The following is a 20,164-nucleotide window of genomic DNA, read 5'->3' as shown; positions in this document are numbered from 1 at the left end:
GGGCACTCAACAAAATTGCTAAGCAGTCAAGTTAGAATGGATAAAAGGAAGTACATCATCCCCCAAAGAGTGATTAACACATGGAATTCACTGCCACAGGAGGTGATGGCGGCTACAAGCATGGACAGCTTCAAGAGGGAATTAGATAAACATATGGAGCAGAGGTCCATCAGTGGCTATTAGCCACAAGGTATAGATAGGAACTCTCGGTGTGGGACAAGTAATGCTCTGTATTCTTGGTGTTGAGGGGGGGGACAACAGTGGAAGGGTTTCTAGTGTCCTGGCCCCACTGGTGGACCTCCTGATGGCACCTGATAGTTTTGGCCACTGTGTGACAGAGTGTTGGACTGGATGGGCCATTGGCCTGATCCAACATTGGCTTCTCTTATGTTCTTATGTTTAAAGTATAGTTTTAGTGTACTTTGTAATATGAGTCCTATGAGGAGCTGGGTACATTTAGCTTGGAGAGGAGATGACTGAGAGGAGATTTGATAACCATTTTCAAGTACTTAAAGGGTTGTCATATAGAGGATGGTATGGAGTTGTTTTCTGTTGCCCCAGAAGGGTGGACCAGAACCAACAGGTTGAAATTAAATCAGAAGAGTTTTTGACTAAACATTAGGAAGAACTTACTGACAGTTAGAGAGATTCCTCAGTGAAACAGGTTTCTTTGGGAGGTGGTAGGCCCTCCTTCTTTGGAGGTTTTTAAACAGAGGCTAGATGGCAATCTGACAGCAATGCTGATTCTATGAACTTAGGCAGATCATGAGAGGGAGGGCAGGAAGGGTTGCCTCAGTGCTTAGTTCTTGTGGCCCTTTCTTACATGCCCAGGGAAATCCTGATTGACACTTTGGGGTCAGGAAGCAATTTTTCTCCAGGCAAGTTTGGCTGGAGATCCTGAAGGGTTTTTGTCATCTTCTGGGCATGGAACAGCAGTCACTGTGTGTGTGTGAATTTCCTGCATTGTGCAGGGGGTTGAACTAGATGACCTTGAAGGTCTCTTCCAATTCTATGATTCTGTTCTGTGAAATACATATATTTTGATTTAATTTATTTCTCAAATTATTTTTTTCTTTCACCCAACCTTTGGCTATGCAACTGTAAGTCTTACCAATCTACAAGTGGTGACAAGTCATATCTAGACCTCAACTCATTATTATCAATTGGTCCAATGTAAAAATCTCCCTATTGGTCCAAGCCATAAAGATGATTTCTTCCCAATTTTTAGACCTGGATTAGCCCATAATGTTAATTTAGTGTGTGACAATGGATCAAATTGATATTTCAATGCCATTATACGTGATTGTTCTCTAGTTGCAGAGGAATGGGATCCACTCTAGCATAAGTTGACCCAAATATGTCCCTCTTAAAGAGGGGCATCACACAAGAGGCCTTCAAAAGAGCTCAAGATGGAGAGGCCAACTGCAAGGAGTAATCCCAATAATTGGTCCAAGTTAACAAGTACATTTGATGATATAAACTAAGATCAGGGAAACCAAATCCTCCTTCACTGAATGGAAGTTGCATCCTTTTAAAAGAAATCCTAGGTAGTGAGGAACCCCACATAAATTTCCAAAACCAAGAATTAATTTTATGAATATATCTGCAAGGTATCTAGAGAGGAATTGCATGTAAAATATAAATAATCCAAGGTACAGTATAGAAACTTGATATTGCTATTATGCAAAGTGAAGTGCTTATGGAATTTACACTGATAATTTCTAGCATTAAGAATAGAACAATGATATATATGGATGCTGTTGACTGAAATCTTAGCCATCTCAATAGGTATATTCTGAACCAAAAGAGAAATGTTTTGGAAAACAGCTTTTTCTTCCTTAATTTTTTCTTAGTGCAGTGTTTGGAGATGACAACCAAAAGGAAAATTATTGGCCGCCTGGTCCCATGTCGATGTTTTCGGGGGGAAGAAGAAATCATCTCAGTGCTCGATTACTCCCATTGCAGCCTTCAGCAGGTGCCAAAAGATGTTTTTAACTTTGAACGGACATTGGAAGAGCTTTATCTAGATGCCAATCAAATTGAAGAGCTACCCAAGGTAAATCTTGCCCTTTCTAAAAGAAACAAATACTCTAAATGAGCATTTAAAGTATTCCTGTGTAAAGATAAAATTATGCTAAGACAGTCTGCTGACTTCAGGTATTCATAAATACATAATATGCCAACTAATACATATTTCCCTTGCTTTTATAAAACATACTTTTCTAAAGTCAGTCAATACAAAGACATTTTCAGTTGCTTCTATCCCTGATAGTACATAAATGCAGAGTAAAGGTGTTCCATGCATCCCCATGCAGTAGTGAAATATTTTAGTTTGGTATTTGCTATTGCCTAAACTGTAAACCTTGTATATTTTATTTGCTTAAAATGAAAAAAAAATGTTGAACCTTTCATAAACTGGATGGGACAGAGATCACAAAATTACAGCTCAAGCAGGCAGCCCTCTGCTAACTTCTCTTTTCCTCGTGTCTAAGAAAACATAAGACTTCTTGTTTGCTATTTTTCTATAGAACCAAAAACCAGGGGAAAGGGGGTTTCAGCTGCTGTCAACTGTGGAAGTATTTTTAAAAAGAAAAAGTGCCTCAGCCCACCTCTGGCTCCTTCAGTACCTTGGACAGCAATCCATTTGCTGAACTGAGTGAAGAAAGTAACAGATTTGGGCTGGGAAAGTTTACCATTTTCTGGCTTCTCTGAGGAAGTGGTCTGAGGGGTTTTCCAGGAACATGTGGAGAACTCAGGGTTTTTTTAAAACAAAAATTATTCCAAGTAATACCAAAGAGGAATATTTGGAAAAATAAGTGAAAGGATGTGTTGGGGGTTGGGAGAAGTACAGATCTAACTTGAGAGGCAAAAAAGGACTCGGACTAAAACCACAGAGGCAAAAAGAAGATGAAAGATAAACACATCACCTAGATAGGTATGTTTCATAGTGACCAGAATATCTCGTACTGGTGATGCACATTGGAGACCAATTTTTATTCCCCCTCCACCAAATGTGGAAGGGTTGGAACAGCAGACAATTAAATTTGGTTGAAATGAACAAGACAAAACCAGACTGGACAAATCCCACCAGCTATGGTCTTCTTTTTATAGATTATTTGAAATTTGGCACCTAGCCATCCTTACTCCTTTCCAATGGGAAATTGGGGTCTTTTCCTGGTCAGGGAGGGGATTATTGGGCCAGCTGAGAAGTGTGTATGGTGGAACCATTCACAGGTAATCTTGTTAGTTGCTGTAGCTATTAAACCTGTCAGTTTTGAATAATTTATGTCTGTTCCTGTGATATGAGAGCGACTTCCTACTGAGTCTTTGTGTGCCAGCTGGCACAACCCTAAAGTTTTGGCTGCACAGAGAAACCATTTCATCTTAGTTACAAAAGAGAAGAAAATTCTAGGGAGGGGAGAACTGGACTCCCACTATATAAAGTATGAAACAAAATGATAATACAACGTATTTTGGGTTTGGGGGTTAAATTCACTACCCTTCATTATCTCTTCCAGTTTAGCTATTCCCAGAACATGGCCATATTCAAACTAATAATGTTTAGGCTCTCATATTTCCTCCTTTTTTTCCTTGTGCACTGCTAAGAGTGAAGAGCTCCCAGTTATAGCTAACTTCAGTTTATAATAACATCTATATCGGACACTATAACAAACTGTCATTTGTTTAGAACCCTGATATATAGGCATGAAACAAACAACAGTTACTTAAAATGTCTTATTTGGGTGATATGACAAATTGAAATTTCTTCTGTGCCAGGAAATCTTTATTCTTGATGCAGTGCCCACAGAGAGGGAGGAGACTGAATACGTTCAAGGACTTCAAAGGCTTGTTCTTGAACAATAAAAATCTTACAAAAGTTATGAATGAAGCAATGGTTTGTTTGGTCCTTCTGTGGTACAGTGGCTTTTATTTGTGAGATCCTGATGTGTACAGCATAGTGTGAAGAAGAAATGAGGATTTAAAACATCCACCTTCTAAATTCATGAAGGTACATCCATCTCAAGGGGGCTGGGAAAGGGGGAACTGAAGACAAGCTGAAAGGAAAGGCTAAAAAGGAATAGCAAATGAAACACAGGGCTTTTTAGTATTTTGAGTGAATTTTACTTGCTGTTCTTCTTAGAAGATATAGTATTTGATAAGCGGAAAGAAGTTTTCTAGGCCATATTTATTTTTTATATCTAAGCACTCTTCTCTCTGTGAAGCAAACGGAGCAAAAGAGCTAAAGTGTACAAACTCAGTTATCTGCTGAAACAGCCCACCACTTCTTATAATTTGTGTGTGAACATTTGGTTAAAATACAATTATAAAACTTTGCAAATTGTCGTTCCATAGTTGTCACTTGATCTCAGTAGATTTATCAGTGAAATATTTTTACTTAATGCTCAAATGATGAGTTAGTTTAGGATATCAGTTTTAAGTGAGGTGTTGTAATTTTATGAAGTTTCTATGACTGCTGTTACTATTGTGAAATTAGGTATCTTTCCTATAGTTACTGTGGTTACTTTTAGTCCGTCAAAAGGTGTCCAAAATCCAGAGGAGTGGGTAGGGACTTATATTTCACAGTAAATCGTGTGAGCATTGTTTTGATTGTTACCCAGTAAACTGAATCTTTTTCAAATATGGTGAATAATGTCATTTTCTGTAGGGTTGGATGTGGGCAAATACAGAAGCAAAACACTCCAGCTGTAACTTCTAAAAGTTTCACTATGGACTGGGCAAGCCTTAAAAGCTTTTAAAGGATGGCCTCATTTAAATCTCAAAAATAATGCCCTGATCCATATTCCCAGCCATGAACCACGCTTCTCTCACATGCCCTTTATACATTACTACAGTAGTGTGGGAACTGCTTTGCTGTGGGTTCATCCTGTGATGGTGCTATAATTGTTCAAGAAACCAGCACCACATGATCAGGGGCCAGGTGAGTGGGACCTTAAAAAACACATTTATTATCTTAAGATCATAATTTTACAAATAACAGAGATATTCTTATAGCAGAGTGATAATAATACTTCAGAGAAAACATATGGTTGTATGCCATCCTTGTGTTCATTAATCCAAAACAATATAAAGAAAGCCCATTGTTCAAAGAACATATCCACCTACGAATTGTGGATATTGTTTACATAAATGTTGTTTACAGTATGTTAGTTTGGTCATACATGCTATTCTTCATACTTTATATAACTATTCAGAGGGTGTGGGAATATCTGTAAGTTTCCATTAAGCTGCATTACATATTCATGCAGCAATTAACAAGTTCATTTCTATCTCTTGTACCACATATCGGTCTCTTGTACCACATATTTAAGGTAACAAAACATAATTATTTTAGGATCCTGGGAGATCTAATGTCCAATAATTTCATGTATTCATTTCAGTAAAGGTAAAGGTTCCCTTGCTCGAAAGCCAGTCGAATCCGACTCTAGGGTTGCGGTGCTCATCTCCGTTTCAAAGCCAAAGAGCCAGCGCTGTCCGAAGACATTTCTGTGGTCATGTGGCCGGCATGACTAAACACCAAGGCGCATGGAACGCTGTTACCTTCCCACCAAAGTGGTACCTATTTATCTACTTGCAATTTCTTGCTTTCGAACTGCTAGGTTGGCAGGAGCTGGAACTAGAGATGGGAGCTCACTCCATCATGCGGCACCCGGGTCTCGAACTGCTGAACTACTGACCTTCCACAGCCTGCAGTTCAGCATCTTAACCACTGTATTCATTTCAGTACTGAGATCAAAAATTTATGGATGCCCATATTCCCCCAAAATATAGAATTAGTCTGCTTTAGAGCATGACACCACCAACAATTATCAGTGGTAAATTTAGATATACATGCTAGTTTATAAAGAGTTAGAAAACACCTAAACAATATTTTAAAGAATTATTAATTTTATTTTATTTGACTTATATCCTGCCCTCCCCACGAGCAGGCTCAGGGTGGGTTCCATCGATATTTATACAATTTACAGTACAATTAAAACCACTTTAAAACAACAGATTAAAGCAGAATTTTTTTTCTTTTCTGTTAGAATCAGTCTTTGGAGTACTACTTTCCAGATCCAGCACCCATTCTCTAAATAATATTTTTTCCCAGGACTTTCCCCCATTTCAACAAATGCTCATTAAGATCATGTGCTTGATTTAAAATAAGTATATGCATATTTATTTCTTGTTGTCCATCCACATGTAATTTTATCCAAAGTATTTTTCATTCTGACAACATTAATATTTTTATTTAAAGCCTTTATAACATGTCTAATCTGTAGAAATTTAAACAATTTCAGCTGCCTTCTCTCCAATTTATCTATGATCTGTTCATAAATTAACATTCTGTCTGCTTTAAACAAGCTCTCAAATGGGGTTAAAGTAACTTTTTCCTGCAAATGTAGATCCCTCAATAAACTTGCATGTAACATCTGCTTACAATAATATATTGTTGCAATTGAGGACAAACCCAGGGCTGAATAGTGGTTTTAGTTTTATCCAGACTGATAAATAGGCATTGATAGTACCAAAATCATGCTTTCGTCTTTGCTTTTGAAACTAATCAAGAGCTATCAGTTTTCTTTTAACTAAAACTTTGATAGCTTTTGGCAGGGGTCATTTCATAGAAAAAGAAGTGCAGGAGCTCATTAGCATAACTCATTAGCATAACTTATTTGCATATGCCACACCCCCTGACATCACTAGAAGTGTGTCAGAAGGCAACACCCACTGCTCAGGCTCCACTGGACTGCTTTGGATTGCTAGCTATTGGGGGGGAGTGGAATGTGCAGATCTGTCCTCTCAGAGGAGGGAGAGCTTTTACCTGAATAAAACTTGGACTTAAAGGTGCCACTGGACTGTTTTGGATTGCTAGCTATGGGGGGGGGGAACACGCAGATCTGTGCAGGCAGACAAGGAGGCAGGAAGAAAGAAAGGGCCTGGGAAGGCAGGCCGGGGGGGGCTATGCAACTTACCTGGCTGCTTCTTGCTCCTCGTGGCCCGACTGAGGGCTGATGGGAGCAGGGGGTGGGGCTTGTTGCATGTGCCCGCCTCCTGGGCTCCTTACTCCTGGAGCTCCATTCCTGTGCGCTCCTGCAGGAAATGACCCCTTGCTTTTGAAGATTTTTTTTCTGCAGCAAGTCATCATGGCATTTAACTTAACCACTTGATAGTTGAATGGGACTTTATCATGTTGTCATTGCCTACCTGAGAAGAAAGGGCCTAGGTGATTGGTTACTGAGCAATATGGAATATTACTGAAGCCATGTGGGATGAAGCCATGGGAAATCAGCTGCCATTTCACAAAGGGCACCTCCTTTTAAAGCTATTTTGCTTTCTGGCATCTTGGCACTGACAGCTTTCTCCCATCTCTGTGCTCATACTTGCAGCTTTGTTTTATCCCCACGTTTTCATTTGCTTTGTTTTGCTGCTGCTCATGAGTTGAAAATTTCACAGAAAGCAAGAAAATGGGTAGAGGTTTGAGGGATATGCAAGTAATATGGAGGTATGGAAAACTAGTGGCCTTAATGGTTGCAAAATGATGGTTAAACTGACTGAAACCCTGCCCAACTTTGGATTATTAACTATATTGAGTGACTGGCTGTGGGTCTTTGCCCTTTCAAAGATGCAAGACAGAAACCAAGAATGGAACAAATAAATCCAAGTCTCTCTAGTGGAGTACAACTCACTTCCTCACCCAGTGCTATAGGGAGTTGGTGGCCCCATTTGTCTCTAGCAGTCTGGTCCAGCTTCTTAGGCTGTAGTGGGTGAGTTGAAATGTGCTGCTGCATGGAAGCTATACATGGCCATAGACATTTTTTAAAGCCAAAGGTAGATGGATAGCCCTGTAGCCAGGAATTTCTTCTGGGGGGGCACCACTAATTAAATTTAATTAAAGATGCCTCCAGGGCTCTTGGGGGGATGGGGCAGCATGAGGGGCAGAGAGGAGCCACATTCAGAGAGATGCCCTATGTCAGTGGTGGCGAACCTATGGCATGGGTGCCAGAGGTGGCACTCAGAACCCTCTCTGTGGGCACGCATGCTATCGTCCCAGCCAGGCCCATACCATCATTAAACTGTCGAATTCTCTGCCAAATAATTTTAAGTAAATGAAAGCATTTGGGATTGCTTTCCTTACTTTGTTTGGTCATCTTAAGTTAATGGATGAGTTATTTTTTCTAAAGTAAAACCTCAGTATTCAGGTTAAATTGCCGTGTTGGCTCTTTGCGATAAATAAGTGGGTTTTGGGTCGCAGTTTGGGCACAGTCTCTAAAAGGTTCGCCATCACTGCCCTATGTTCTCACCCGCCCCTCCTGCAGCTGGCTGGGGAATCACCCTGTAGATGGTTTATTCCTTTCACTGCACTCTCCTCCATGATGTATGGGCTCAGAGGCACTCTCTCCCTTGCTCTTTCCTTCCCTCCCCAGCAGGTTGCCCTTATCTACCCCAGAACCTTCAGAGAGCATCTCTTCCCTTGCCACAGCCGTCGGAGCCTGGGTGGGTGCGTGGGTCCCATTGGTGAGTGGGTAAGCGAGTACCTAGGCCCAGGAGAGTGGTTGGGCCAGTGGGGGCATCTATGGATTGGCTTAGCTGACATCAGGCAACCCCTTAAATAGGCACTGTGGTGGGAGTGGGGCCAGCAGTGGCAGGCTACAGATCTGACTCACTCACTGGCCCACTGGCAGCTCCGATGTGCCACCACTGACTGACGCGCCTGGGTGGAGGAGGTGGCAAGGAGTGGTGGGGCTCTACCCCTAAAGCCCCACCGCTGGCTACGGCCCTGTAGATGGGTGTATTGAGACAAGCTGAGCTTCTATAATATGTAGTTTTATTCAAGCCTTGAATGATCTGACTTAGGTTAGTATTTCATCCACATAATTTTCTAGTAAAAATATAATTTGTGTGATACAGTATTTTGATGTTTCCTTATCAGTACCTGTTTATATCTCTGTACATCCAATATGTATACTGCATACTTTTTTCACACTTTTGAGGGAACCATCAGCCATTTGAAAAATTACATTGTTCAGCTTATTAAGATACATATTTTGTGGCTCTTTATGTAGAGATAAAATGCACAGTTTAATATATATGCAGCCTGATGTGACATTCACTAAGACAGAAGTTCCATTTCCATTCTAGTAAGTATGTGTAGGACTACAAATGCAAGATCACAACTGAGCCTGGGAGAAGTCCTTTGAAATCCCATTGATATTATTGTGGAGTTAAGCATGTGGCTAAATTTCACCCATGAAAACAAATGGAATTTAAAATTGCTTAACCAGCTGTACCTTTCTCACAGCATCTTGTTCTTTTGCTTGATCAACCTCCCCTCTTCCTACCCCTTTAGCCAAATTTAGATGCTCATCATAGTGGCTTCTTCACTCCACCAGGCAATTGTTTATAACTGGAGGAGCAATTTGGTTAAACTCTCCAGGGGGGTGGAAGGAAAAGTGATACAGAGGAGTGAGTCATTTTCCCAGCTGTATGTGTCTGTTAACAGAGAAGGCTGTGGATATCAAATCATATTTTCTTCCTGATAAAGATGAAATGGGGTCTGATTGGAGGTCAATTTGCTATTGGATACTTCAGATTATTTCCTCTTTTTAATCATCAGATATGGTTGCTGTTTAAACAAATATTTAAAGAGGATTTTTTTGGGAGGGGAACAAAATTATGCTTCCTGGTGTTACAATAACATTACAGTGATCTAAAAAGGTGATTTCAGATGTATGTAACATGGGACCAGAAGTATATAAAATATAATTTGTTACACAGAATGCATTGTGTGAGTACAAGATTAGTCATAAGATTGGACATCCCTCTCCTGAGGAGAAAAATTACTATGCATTGAGCTTTGTAGGGGAGGGAAGAAAGGCCACAGAAATGGCCTTCACTTTGGCTGCAGTGATCCCAATTCTGATTTGCTTCCTACTGTGAAATAAAATGGAAATAATATGGCTGCAAAGGGCTCGACTCTCAAAGTTCAAAATACCAGTTCTCCATTTATTCTTCAGGACAAGCAGTTGTACTTAATTTCACCACCACTGATGAGCAACAGCCAGTTAAAAGAAATGGATACAGGGAAGGATAGCTGAAGGTTTGTGACAGATGTCATATGGTACAGTTTAAATTACTAGATATCATTTAGGAGAGGGAAAGGAAATAATGGGTTCCTGTTTTCAGTTGGTAACACCACGAAGAGTAATCATTGTTGTGGTTCTTTAGATTACTTTCCAGATTTTGTGTTTGGAAATTACAGTTCAACTTTAGTACCCCCATTGATCACTGACTAGTTGTTTTTAATTAATAATATGTTTAGATATATCACTTGTAAAGGCAGGTTGAGATTCATTTGCTTCTTTGCTGAGTGCTGAAATATGAGGGTGCTTGGAGTTTCAACATAAACTCATCGAGGGGTACAAGGTGGCTTGCTATTGAAGAGAACTACTTAGCTTTAGAGTCTGGCAATTGATGTAGTTGAGATGAAAACTGCTATAGTAGAGCAAGTCCAATGAAAAATGAGATTATCTAGGCAGGGCTTTATGAACAATGCAGTTGAACATGATGATACCTGCCATTTATACAAAGGGATAGTGAATATAACAGGACTTTGCCTATACATTTCCCGCATAAATCTGCATGTGTCTTCTCACCTTCATAATGGGGCACATTTTGGACATAATATAGCTTCTGTCATATACAAAAATGAACAGAGAATAAGTAGAGAGAATTTTAGATAATATATCCTCTAATATTGCCATTAGGTGAAATAGGTTTTGTTTCCTTTAGCACCCTGAAGAGATGCAGGAGGTCATGAGGAGAATATACAAGCAGAAAGTCAAAAAGAAGGGATTCTTCACACAATTCATAATTGTCAACGCCAGTGCCACAAGATACAGTGAGGGCCATTAACAAAGGTGTCTTTAAAGGGAGCTTAGGTTCTTGAGACTTGGTCTATCAGTGGCCATTAGCCACGGTGGCTAAGTGAAAGCTCCACGTTCAGAGGTATTAAACCTCTGAATACCAGTTGCTGGAGAATGTGAACAGTGGAGCCTTTGTGTCTGTGCTCCCGTTTGGCCACCATTTTAAAAAATGTAATATTATTTATTCTCGGTGCAGATATTCTTCCTTTTCACCAGTGTATTCTCATATGGTCTGTGAATAAATACAATTCTGCAAAAGCACAGAACAGATTATTGTTCATCCTCAGTTGCAGCATTGCTAGAGTTCCTCCACAGTTTTAGGTCCCTACCAAAAAGGAATAAGTGTATTATTGCATGCTACTTATGCCTTTTAGAGTGTTAATACTGATACTAGAGTGTTAATACTAATTTTTAATGTTAAACAAGGCTTCCTGAGAATGTATACCTGTTCAAAACAGTCTCTTCAAAGTAATTTTATTCCTTTTTGTGAGTGAATTTCTCCCTTTTGCCTTATTGCTCCCATTACTTGTCATTTCTTTCAGAATGAAAGGTGGATGACATAATTATTTCAAAATGAACTGTATTCAGTAGTGCAAATGGATGTACTTTCTGCTCAGTTCCTCTGAGATTTTCCAAAGTACCTATTTAGGCTTTTAGAAGAGACAGTGGAGCCCTTAATAAACTGTAAGGTAGCTGCACAAAGAAATCCAGACTGAGGTAACACCCCAGTGAATTACAAGAGAGTAAATTGCATTGGCTATAGTTTGTTCACCAACATTCTTTAAGTATCAGCATTGCACATTTCATGCCATATTAAAATCCAAGCATATTATGGTTGCACTGAGGGCTTCTGAAGCAGCAGTTCTGCTCCTTTTTCGGTATTATTAGTTTCTATAATATAAAAAAGTGAAAAGGGTAGTCATATTACTTTGTTGTAGCCAAAACAACCAAGCATCTTGTGATTCTTTAAAGACTAAGAGATGTATTGGCCAGCGTCCATTTTATCAGATGTAGATGAGTGAGTTCAAAACCTATTTATCCAGGAAATAAGAATTCTTATGTTTGTCTGAGTATTTACCTTTATTAGCTGTTGTAGATTTTCTGGGTTGTATGGCCATGGTCTTGGCATTGTAGGACCTGACGTTTCGCCAGTAGCTGTGACTGGCATCCTCAGAGGTATAGCACAGAAAGATGGAGTACTCTCTGTGTCAAGATGAGAAGAAAAATGGTAGGCAGGTAATTTATATCTACTCAGGAAGGTGGGGTAGGGCTGAGTCATTATCATGTAGGAGTTCCCCAGGAGGAGGTTCTTTTGTATATGGATTGGCTGTTTCCTGAGGAGGTTCTTTTGCATATGGATTGTTTCCTGCATGCAATCCAAATGCAAAAGAATCTCCTCGGGGAAACAGGAAACAATCCATAAGCAAAAGAACCTCCTCAGGAAACAGCCAATCCATATACAAAAGAACCAGTGGCAGGCACGGGAAGCTAGGACCCGCCTGGCCCAACGCCAGCCCTATCAGCTTGTCTTGGGAGTTTGAAGGAATGGAGGTGCCTGGGCTGCTTCTTAGGGTGCTGTGCCACCCCCATTTGCAAGTGAGGGATGAAGTGGGATGCCCTTCTCCCTAGGGTGCAGTCCCATTTAGTAAACCATGGCCCCCCTGATGTACTGGTGATACAAGTTGGTAAGAATGACTTGAAGGCCTGTTCCAGCATGGATTTGGGCCATGGATAACCTGCGTACATTGAAGGAGGAACTCCCAGCTGTGACTTTTTTCTGGTCAGATTGGCTGCAGTGCCACAGCTGACGAGGGGCATAATTAATGCTCTATGGGCAAGGTTGAATTGGTGAGATGGAAGGTGACCAAGCAGCTGGGTAGGATTGTAGAAGCTATGGAGGTCCACTGGGTTCATCATCCAGACATTTCAATAAGCCTGGATGGCCTGTTTCACCCCAGTGCGGTTCACTTATCTGTCTGGGGTATGGATATTGCCTGCATAGCATTAGGGATGCCCTACGTACTTGGCTACAGCTGTAGCAGCATTGGCAGGAGCTGGCCATCGTAGGCTCGGCTCTTGTGGCAGTATCAGCATGGGGCTCTTTGCCTGGGTCCCTCCCTCCCCCCCCCCCCCGTTGCTGGGGCCACAAGCAGTTTCAGCCTGCTGAGCACAGCTTCTTATCAGTAGATAAGACCCCAACAAGGTGGGAAAATATTCTTAGACATGTGCAGCACACTACTAGCTATGCTAACAAACATCTGCAGATGATTGAATTATTGCGTTGCCATGCTCTGTAAATGGTGGGAATGGAAGTGATGTAAAGGTGACATAAAATGGAGTATAAATATGAGGTATTATGGAGACAGAGCAGGAAGAATGCTTTTGTAATTTTTGTAGTTAGGAAGGCACAATAAAGTTGTCTTAGAAATTTTTCACTGCCTCAATGTGACTATTGAATTAAGAACCCCTCATTCAGGACCCAAATATTTCACTGTCAGAGGTTTTCTTCAGACTATTAGGGAATCACTGTTTTTTATTTAATGTCTGTTATTACCTTTTAATGCTGAACTAAAGCTTGAAGGAAAGATTATAATTCATTTTCTTTTGTTGTAGCAATTGTTCAACTGTCAAGCTCTCCGTAAACTGAGTATTCCAGACAATGACCTTTCAAGCCTGCCAACCAGCATTGCTAGTTTAGTTAATCTCAAAGAACTTGACATCAGTAAAAACGGTAAGAAAAATATTCTTGTATTTCATTTGTAATGTAATGTAATGTAACGGTCATGTGTAACAGAGGGCACATTAAAACTATATTGGTCATCTTGCCCTTATGTGGAAACAAATACACTTCTGGATAGATGTTAAACTGGACAATATAAACACACAAACAAAAAAGCCCTCCCTTGTAAAGAAGTTCTAGTTTGTATATCTTCCCGTTATCCAAAGAATGGTTATGGCTTGACTGCAAGGAAATCTCTGAATACATGCAAAATTGACCGCACTGGTTCACTGCTGTGTAACCACAGATTTGCTAACTATGATATAATATCAGTATTGCAGGAAGCTGCACCAATATTGTGAACAAATATGCTTATGCAAATTCTTGGGGTCAGAGTCCTAATTAGCATTGTACAAACAACAGTTGTAGTCCCCATCTGCCTTTCCATCTTTAAACCAGTTCAGGAAAATGAAAGGAGAGTGAGTTTAGCAGGACAATTGTTAGGAAATTTAGTATGTAAAAGCTTTCTCAACCTTATGAGGGCAAGGGCTAGAATTCTTTTCAAATATACTTCAATGTCATTAATGAGTCCAGAGGTGATCTCAGTGATTTTATGATGCGATTTTATGTTGTAAGGGCAGAAAGGCAGGATATAATTTTTGCAAATAAACAAATAAGTAAATAAACATTTGCCATCATTCTGTAAATAATTCCTTATTAACATTTTAACACTCTAGTGTAGATATCTCTCTTGTTAATGGCAAAGGGAATTTAAATTTTTTTATACTGTGACTTGAAGTATAAAAATTGTGTGAAACTTAGAAAATAAGATAACTGAGTATTTTTGTCCAACCTTTTCATCCAAGTGTATTTAAATTAATCTTTATATGGAAAATATGCACATACTAATTAAACTGTGAGATTATTCAGTTGTGAAACTGTAGCAGATATAGTAAATATCTCAGTTCCTAGTTTCCTTGGTTTGTAATGCTGTCTTGTTTGAGATATACTGCTAAATTTAGGTTCCAGAGCATGTGGCCTTTTACTTCATTGCTGAAACTTGCATAAATCAGAAACAGAGGTATATCAGCACTACAAATCATATATCATTTTACACCTATTTGCCTGTCATGGCTTTTCTTATTGGATAACAAGAATTACACACAACATTTTGAAGAATTACAGTTTCTAAGATTGTGATTACAACTTCAAGTGACATAATTGTGTTAGTCTGATGCAGTGAAAACAAAGTCTTGTGACACCTTAGAGACTAACCAGTTTATTGAAGCAAAACCCTTTCTGGATTTGAACCCACTACATCAGATACATGAAATGACATTTTAGTCAGCAGACTATAATCAGCAAAGCAAACAAAGAGGAAAAGTAAGTTAAAATGCTGTGAAATGTGAGATGCTTGTGACTTTTGTTTGCAAAACTCAAATAGTGCACATAGTATCTGTAATTGGTGATTTGTATCAAGCAGTTCAGCACCTGTAGTGGGAAAATATCAGCTCTGTTTTGAGTCTGATGGGATTAAATCAATATTGTAGGCCAAGCTCAAATCCAGCACTTTCTCTTGGGAGTCTCCCTTTGTTGAAGAACGTGATTTTCAAGTTTGGAACAGTATATCCTAGCTTTATCCATCCACAATTACTTCAGGTTTGGAGACAGTTTATATCTTTAGGCTAATGGCACTGAAATAGGCATACATGTGGCTCTACAACATAATAGCATATTGATGGCACTGCTTTCTCAGTTTCTGTCCTATAATTTCTCTGTACTGCTTGAGATATATTGATGGTATATTTATAGCCTCCCCCAGCTCCTCCCCCTCCCTGCCGCTCATTGCATTGTGTACCATCTTTATAAACCACACAGCTTGCACAACCTCATCTGGATAAATTATGTATTTTCGTGCCGAATGGCACCATCTGATTTTAGCTTGGATTGTTATCGTGTTGATTTGTTTTAATAATAATATTGTTTTAACTTGTACCCTGCCCTGAGCCTGGCATGTGCAGGGAAAGGTGGGTTAGAAATTCAATAATAAATAGTATCTGGACCCATGTGAATGAAGCCATTGAGTTATTTTTTTTCAGGACTTCAATAGCTTCTAACCCACCATCAATCTGAGCCTGGAGCATTCATGCCTTATACTGAATCAGACCTTTGGTCCATCAAGGTCAGTATTGTTTACTCAGGCTGGCAGCATCTCTCCAGGATCTCAGGGTTTCATATCACCCTGATCCATTTAACTGTAGATACTGGGAGCTGGATGTGGGACCTTCTGCATGCCAAGCAGATGCTCTACCGCTAAGCCATGGCTCCTCCCCAAAGAAGCAGAAGTCACTTTGTGGGCACCGCTGTGCAACTTCATGGTGAATATATAAGCACCATTTTATATCAGAAACCTGCTGACTGCTACGTATATCTTCTCTTGCCTGTCTGCCATTTAGAGTATGGCAAATGATTAGTTGTCTGCTGTCAAGATATAGGATGCAACAGGGTTTGCTATAGTTACTTCGGAAATTGCAGGATTTACATCAGACATTCTTACAGCATCCACCCAATAAAGTGAAGAAAGAGACTGAAAAGGTCAGACTGTACTCAGGGATAGAGATTTTTTTTAAAGTTCTTTCTTGCAAAAAACCCAGAGGAAATCCTCAAAGGGGGGGGGGAGACTTAAAATCCAGCAGTTAAATAAGAATTTAAAACAAAAAAAACAAAAAAGGGGAAGTTCTAACGCCTGTCAGTTCAGCTAACTTCCAGTTCACCAGTGGCAGTCAGGCAGCTGATTAATCAAAAGGCTGTTCACAACATATTAGCGGGAACAGGCTACTTGCAGTAGCCAACTAGTCAGTTTCTGCTGAGGAAATTTTGCTCTATACCTAGCAACCTTCTAGGGGTGGAGACCCAGAAGTCAACTCCCAGGTGATCAACTGGAGTTTGGGTTCTTCTGATCTCCCATCCTGGAAACTTTGCTGCCTCCCGTATTGTGGTGGGGGTGATCAGAAGCCCAGTTGATTTCTCTTCTCCCAACCTCAATCTGCAGAGAAAAGGAGAGAAACCAGCTCTTTCTCCTTTACCTTTTGCAATGCAGAGATTAAAAGTATTACATCTATCCCCAGCTTTGGGGTGTGTGTGATGTGAGCTTTTCCCCCTCCTTTTCTGCAATGCAAAGATCAAAAACATTGCTTCTTTTCCTGAACAGTTTGAATGGGATGGAAGAGATCCCTTTTGCAACTCTGCTGTTTAGCTGTTTTGCTGAGGGAGTTGGGGTGGATAAGGAAACTCCTAGCTGTGTTGGCTTCTGACCAACAGGCAGCTGCAAACTTGTTCAGCAGCTGTTCAGGTTGCTGGATTATATATAGTTGCTTCATGCAATATGAAGATATCCCTGACTAGCTCACAGTCTGATTATGAGTGTCGTACAAGATAAGTTCACCTTCTGAACAGGTTCACTAAGAAACTTGTGGCATTCCTACTTAGGAACATACTATCAAAGGACAGGACTAAAATGAGAAGTTCTAGGACACTTGCTTTTGCCTACAGCTTCCGGCTAAAACTGTTCCTGTGCATCATTAGTGATCTGTCTTGGTGCTTCTCTCTCATACTCCCAGGGTGGTAATCATGTATTTACTTACAGAAAGCCCCTTAGTCTAAAACAATTACTCACTAGCAGCAATGGATAACAGGAATATTAGTCCAGGGACCAGACACTGCAACAAGCCAAGATAGCAACAGTGTCCCCATATCTACTCAGACAACCCTGGTACAAGGCCTAATAACATTAACTATGACATCAAGGGCTCATTCACCTGGTCATCCTCCAGAGTAATCGTCATCTGTCAGCAATACCCTTCTGTTGTCTGTTTTAGACAGACAGGAAAAAAGTAATAAATGAACACAAATTTGTCACCAAAACTACAATATTCAGAACATCTCTATACCAGGGAATTATGTTGCTGATCTGAATATCACAATTTTTTCATCAAAGGAGTTACACAGGGAGAATCTGAAGAGAAAGTACTGAGACTGAATTTAGCTATAAGATTGATTTTATCAAACAATGATTAAACAGCTAATAGTTTAGCCTCTACCAGTGTTTAAACTAGGACTATGCATTCGGCATAAATCAAGCCAAAAAAAATCCCCCCAAATACCTTATACTTATCTGACTATCTGAAAATGGCTGACCAGAAAAATCCTGAAAATATTCAGGATTTTTGGGGACTACTGGATAGCCATAGTTAAAGGGGATTTAAAGGGTTCTCAGTCCCTTTAAATGCCTTTGGCGTGAATACTATGCCATTATTGGAATTCAGGAATATTGGGAAATAGTGATATTTTTCAGGTTCAATATACCTAAACATGAAAAAATACCGGGGATTTTTTTTTGCACACCCCTAGTTTAAACCTTTTGTTACTTAATAAGTGAACACAAAATTTGCCACCAAAACTTTTTGTTGCTGTTGTTCAGTCGCACAGTCGAGTCCGACTCTTTGCGACCCCATGGACCAGATCACGCCAGGTCTTCCGCCGTCCTCTGAAGTTTGCTCAATTTCATGTTCGTTGCATTTATGACACTGTCTAACCATCTCATCCTTTGCCGTCCCCGTCTTCTTTCAATCTTTCCCAGCATCAGGGTCTTCTCCAGTGAGTGCTCCCTTCTCATTTGGTGGCCAAAGTATTTGAGCTTCAGTTTCATTATCTGGCCTTCCAGGGAACAGTCAGGGTTGATTTCTTTTAGGATTGACTGATTTTATCTTCTTGCAGTCCAAGGGACTTTCAAGAGTCTTCTCCAGCACCATAGTTCAAAAGAATCTATTCTTCGGCGCTCGGCCTTCCTTATAGTCCAACTCTCGCAGCCATACTCTCTCGCAGTCACCAAAACTACAATATTCAAAATATTTCTGTATACTCTTGCAGCCACCAAAACTACAATATTCAAAACATTTCTGTATACCAGGGGATTCACAAGTACTTGGTGTGAAACAAACCTTGGGAGGGAGATTGGGAAAATGGAATACTGATTAAGAAGAAGAAGAGATTGGATTTATACCCCGCCCTTCACTACCCAAGGGAGTCTCAGAGCGGCTTACAAACTCCTTTCCCTTCCCCTCCCCACAGCAGACACCCTGTGAGGTAGGTGGGGCTGAGAGAGCTCTGACAGAAACTGCTCTTTTTTCAAGAACAGCTCTTATCAGAACTATGGTTTGCCCAAGGTAATCCAGCCAGGTGCAAGTGGAGGAGTGGGGAATCAAACCCGGTTCTCCCAGATTAGAGTCCGCACACTTAACCACTACACCAAACTGGCTCACCACATTGAGGTGTTGGTCCATTGTGTATATTTTTCTTTTTGCAAAAATGCTGTACAAGTAGAATTTGGATTATGTATGGTTGTATCATTGTGTCAGAATCTAAGGACAGATTAGTGACTCTTCTTGTATACCACATGCTGAAATGTCCAGTGGTCTCTCTGACTAGAGATGTTAGAGATGTCTAGACCAGTTTGAAAATTCATGCCACAATTTTTTTCTCTGGTGTGGCTCAGTATTCCATGGCAACCATGTGGCCATCTCATGTTGTTTTAATACACATATGAAAAGCACTTTTTGTACTGAATATGATTTTGGCAATTTGGTGATAGGTAGTATTTCTATTATACCATTGCCATATTCAGGTTGCAGTGTGAGTATGACAATGGTTCCTGCCCTGGTTGAGTCTTAGAATGGGAAGCAAGCTATAGTATTTAATTTCCTCCTGCCTAGTTTAAGACCAGTTCACTAAATGGCCAGGCGCTGTGAAGGAGATGGAGAAGTTTCACCTCTGAACATCTCTTGCCTTGAAAACCCTACAGGGTTACCACAAGTTGGTTGCAACTTGATGGCAAAGCAAACCACCACCCCCCACACACACACAAAAAGGAATCCAGGGGCCTTGCTAAGCAGTGTTATGATGATCAGCAGAAGGGATTGCTCTCCATGAGGAAAGCAGAACACTGCACTCTGTGGAGTACATCTTAATATAGTCTTTAAGCAGGGAGTTGACTAAAGCTGAGCAATTTCCTGGCACTCGGGAGTTTCATGAGCAGAGCAAAACCACAAAGGGGAAAATCTGACAACATGCTCATAATAGATTCCCTTTAATTTTCAGCGTTGCCTGTTTAGGGAGTACAGTGGCACTCTGCTCGTCTAATGGTATCAGAATACAGTGTTACATAAGACATATCATTAAGATGAACATTGTGTTATACTAATTCTGCCTTTAGGGCATGACTGAGCTATTTTTATTTTTTGTCAAATCCGTTCCCTCATCACTATAGCGGATACATTGTTTTAGTGAATTTTTTTATTTAGATTTTCTTTGTGTGTGCATGTGTGTGTGTATCTAGGACTTTCAAAGCTCAGCCCTTAATTTAATTGAGCTCTGTACTTATTGCCTGAATTTCTTTTCTGAAATAGGTCCATTTAATAGCTCCTCTGTATTTTTTATTACATGTATTTTGCCCCCACAG

At 40.2% G+C, this 20,164-nt stretch overlaps 1 protein-coding gene across 2 annotated transcripts in view; it reads left to right on the top strand.

The window, feature by feature from the left end:
- The first annotated feature begins 1,858 nt into the window (after positions 1–1,858).
- The window catches only part of LRRC7 (leucine rich repeat containing 7), a 225,073-nt gene continuing 206,767 nt past the window's right edge, over positions 1,859–20,164 (top strand). For both annotated transcript variants that reach the window (XM_015415802.1, XM_015415801.1), the window contains exons 1-2: positions 1,859–2,056; positions 13,542–13,659. In XM_015415802.1, coding sequence (XP_015271288.1) covers positions 1,868–2,056; positions 13,542–13,659 — 307 coding nt within the window. In that variant the 5' untranslated portion in view covers positions 1,859–1,867. The remainder of the gene's footprint in view (positions 2,057–13,541; positions 13,660–20,164) is intronic.

The sequence above is a fragment of the Gekko japonicus genome, unplaced genomic scaffold, assembly GCF_001447785.1.
Source record: "Gekko japonicus isolate JY-2015 unplaced genomic scaffold, Gekko_japonicus_V1.1 scaffold20, whole genome shotgun sequence".
Lineage (NCBI taxonomy): Eukaryota > Metazoa > Chordata > Lepidosauria > Squamata > Gekkonidae > Gekko > Gekko japonicus.
This window is presented reverse-complemented; position numbering and strand designations above follow the sequence as displayed.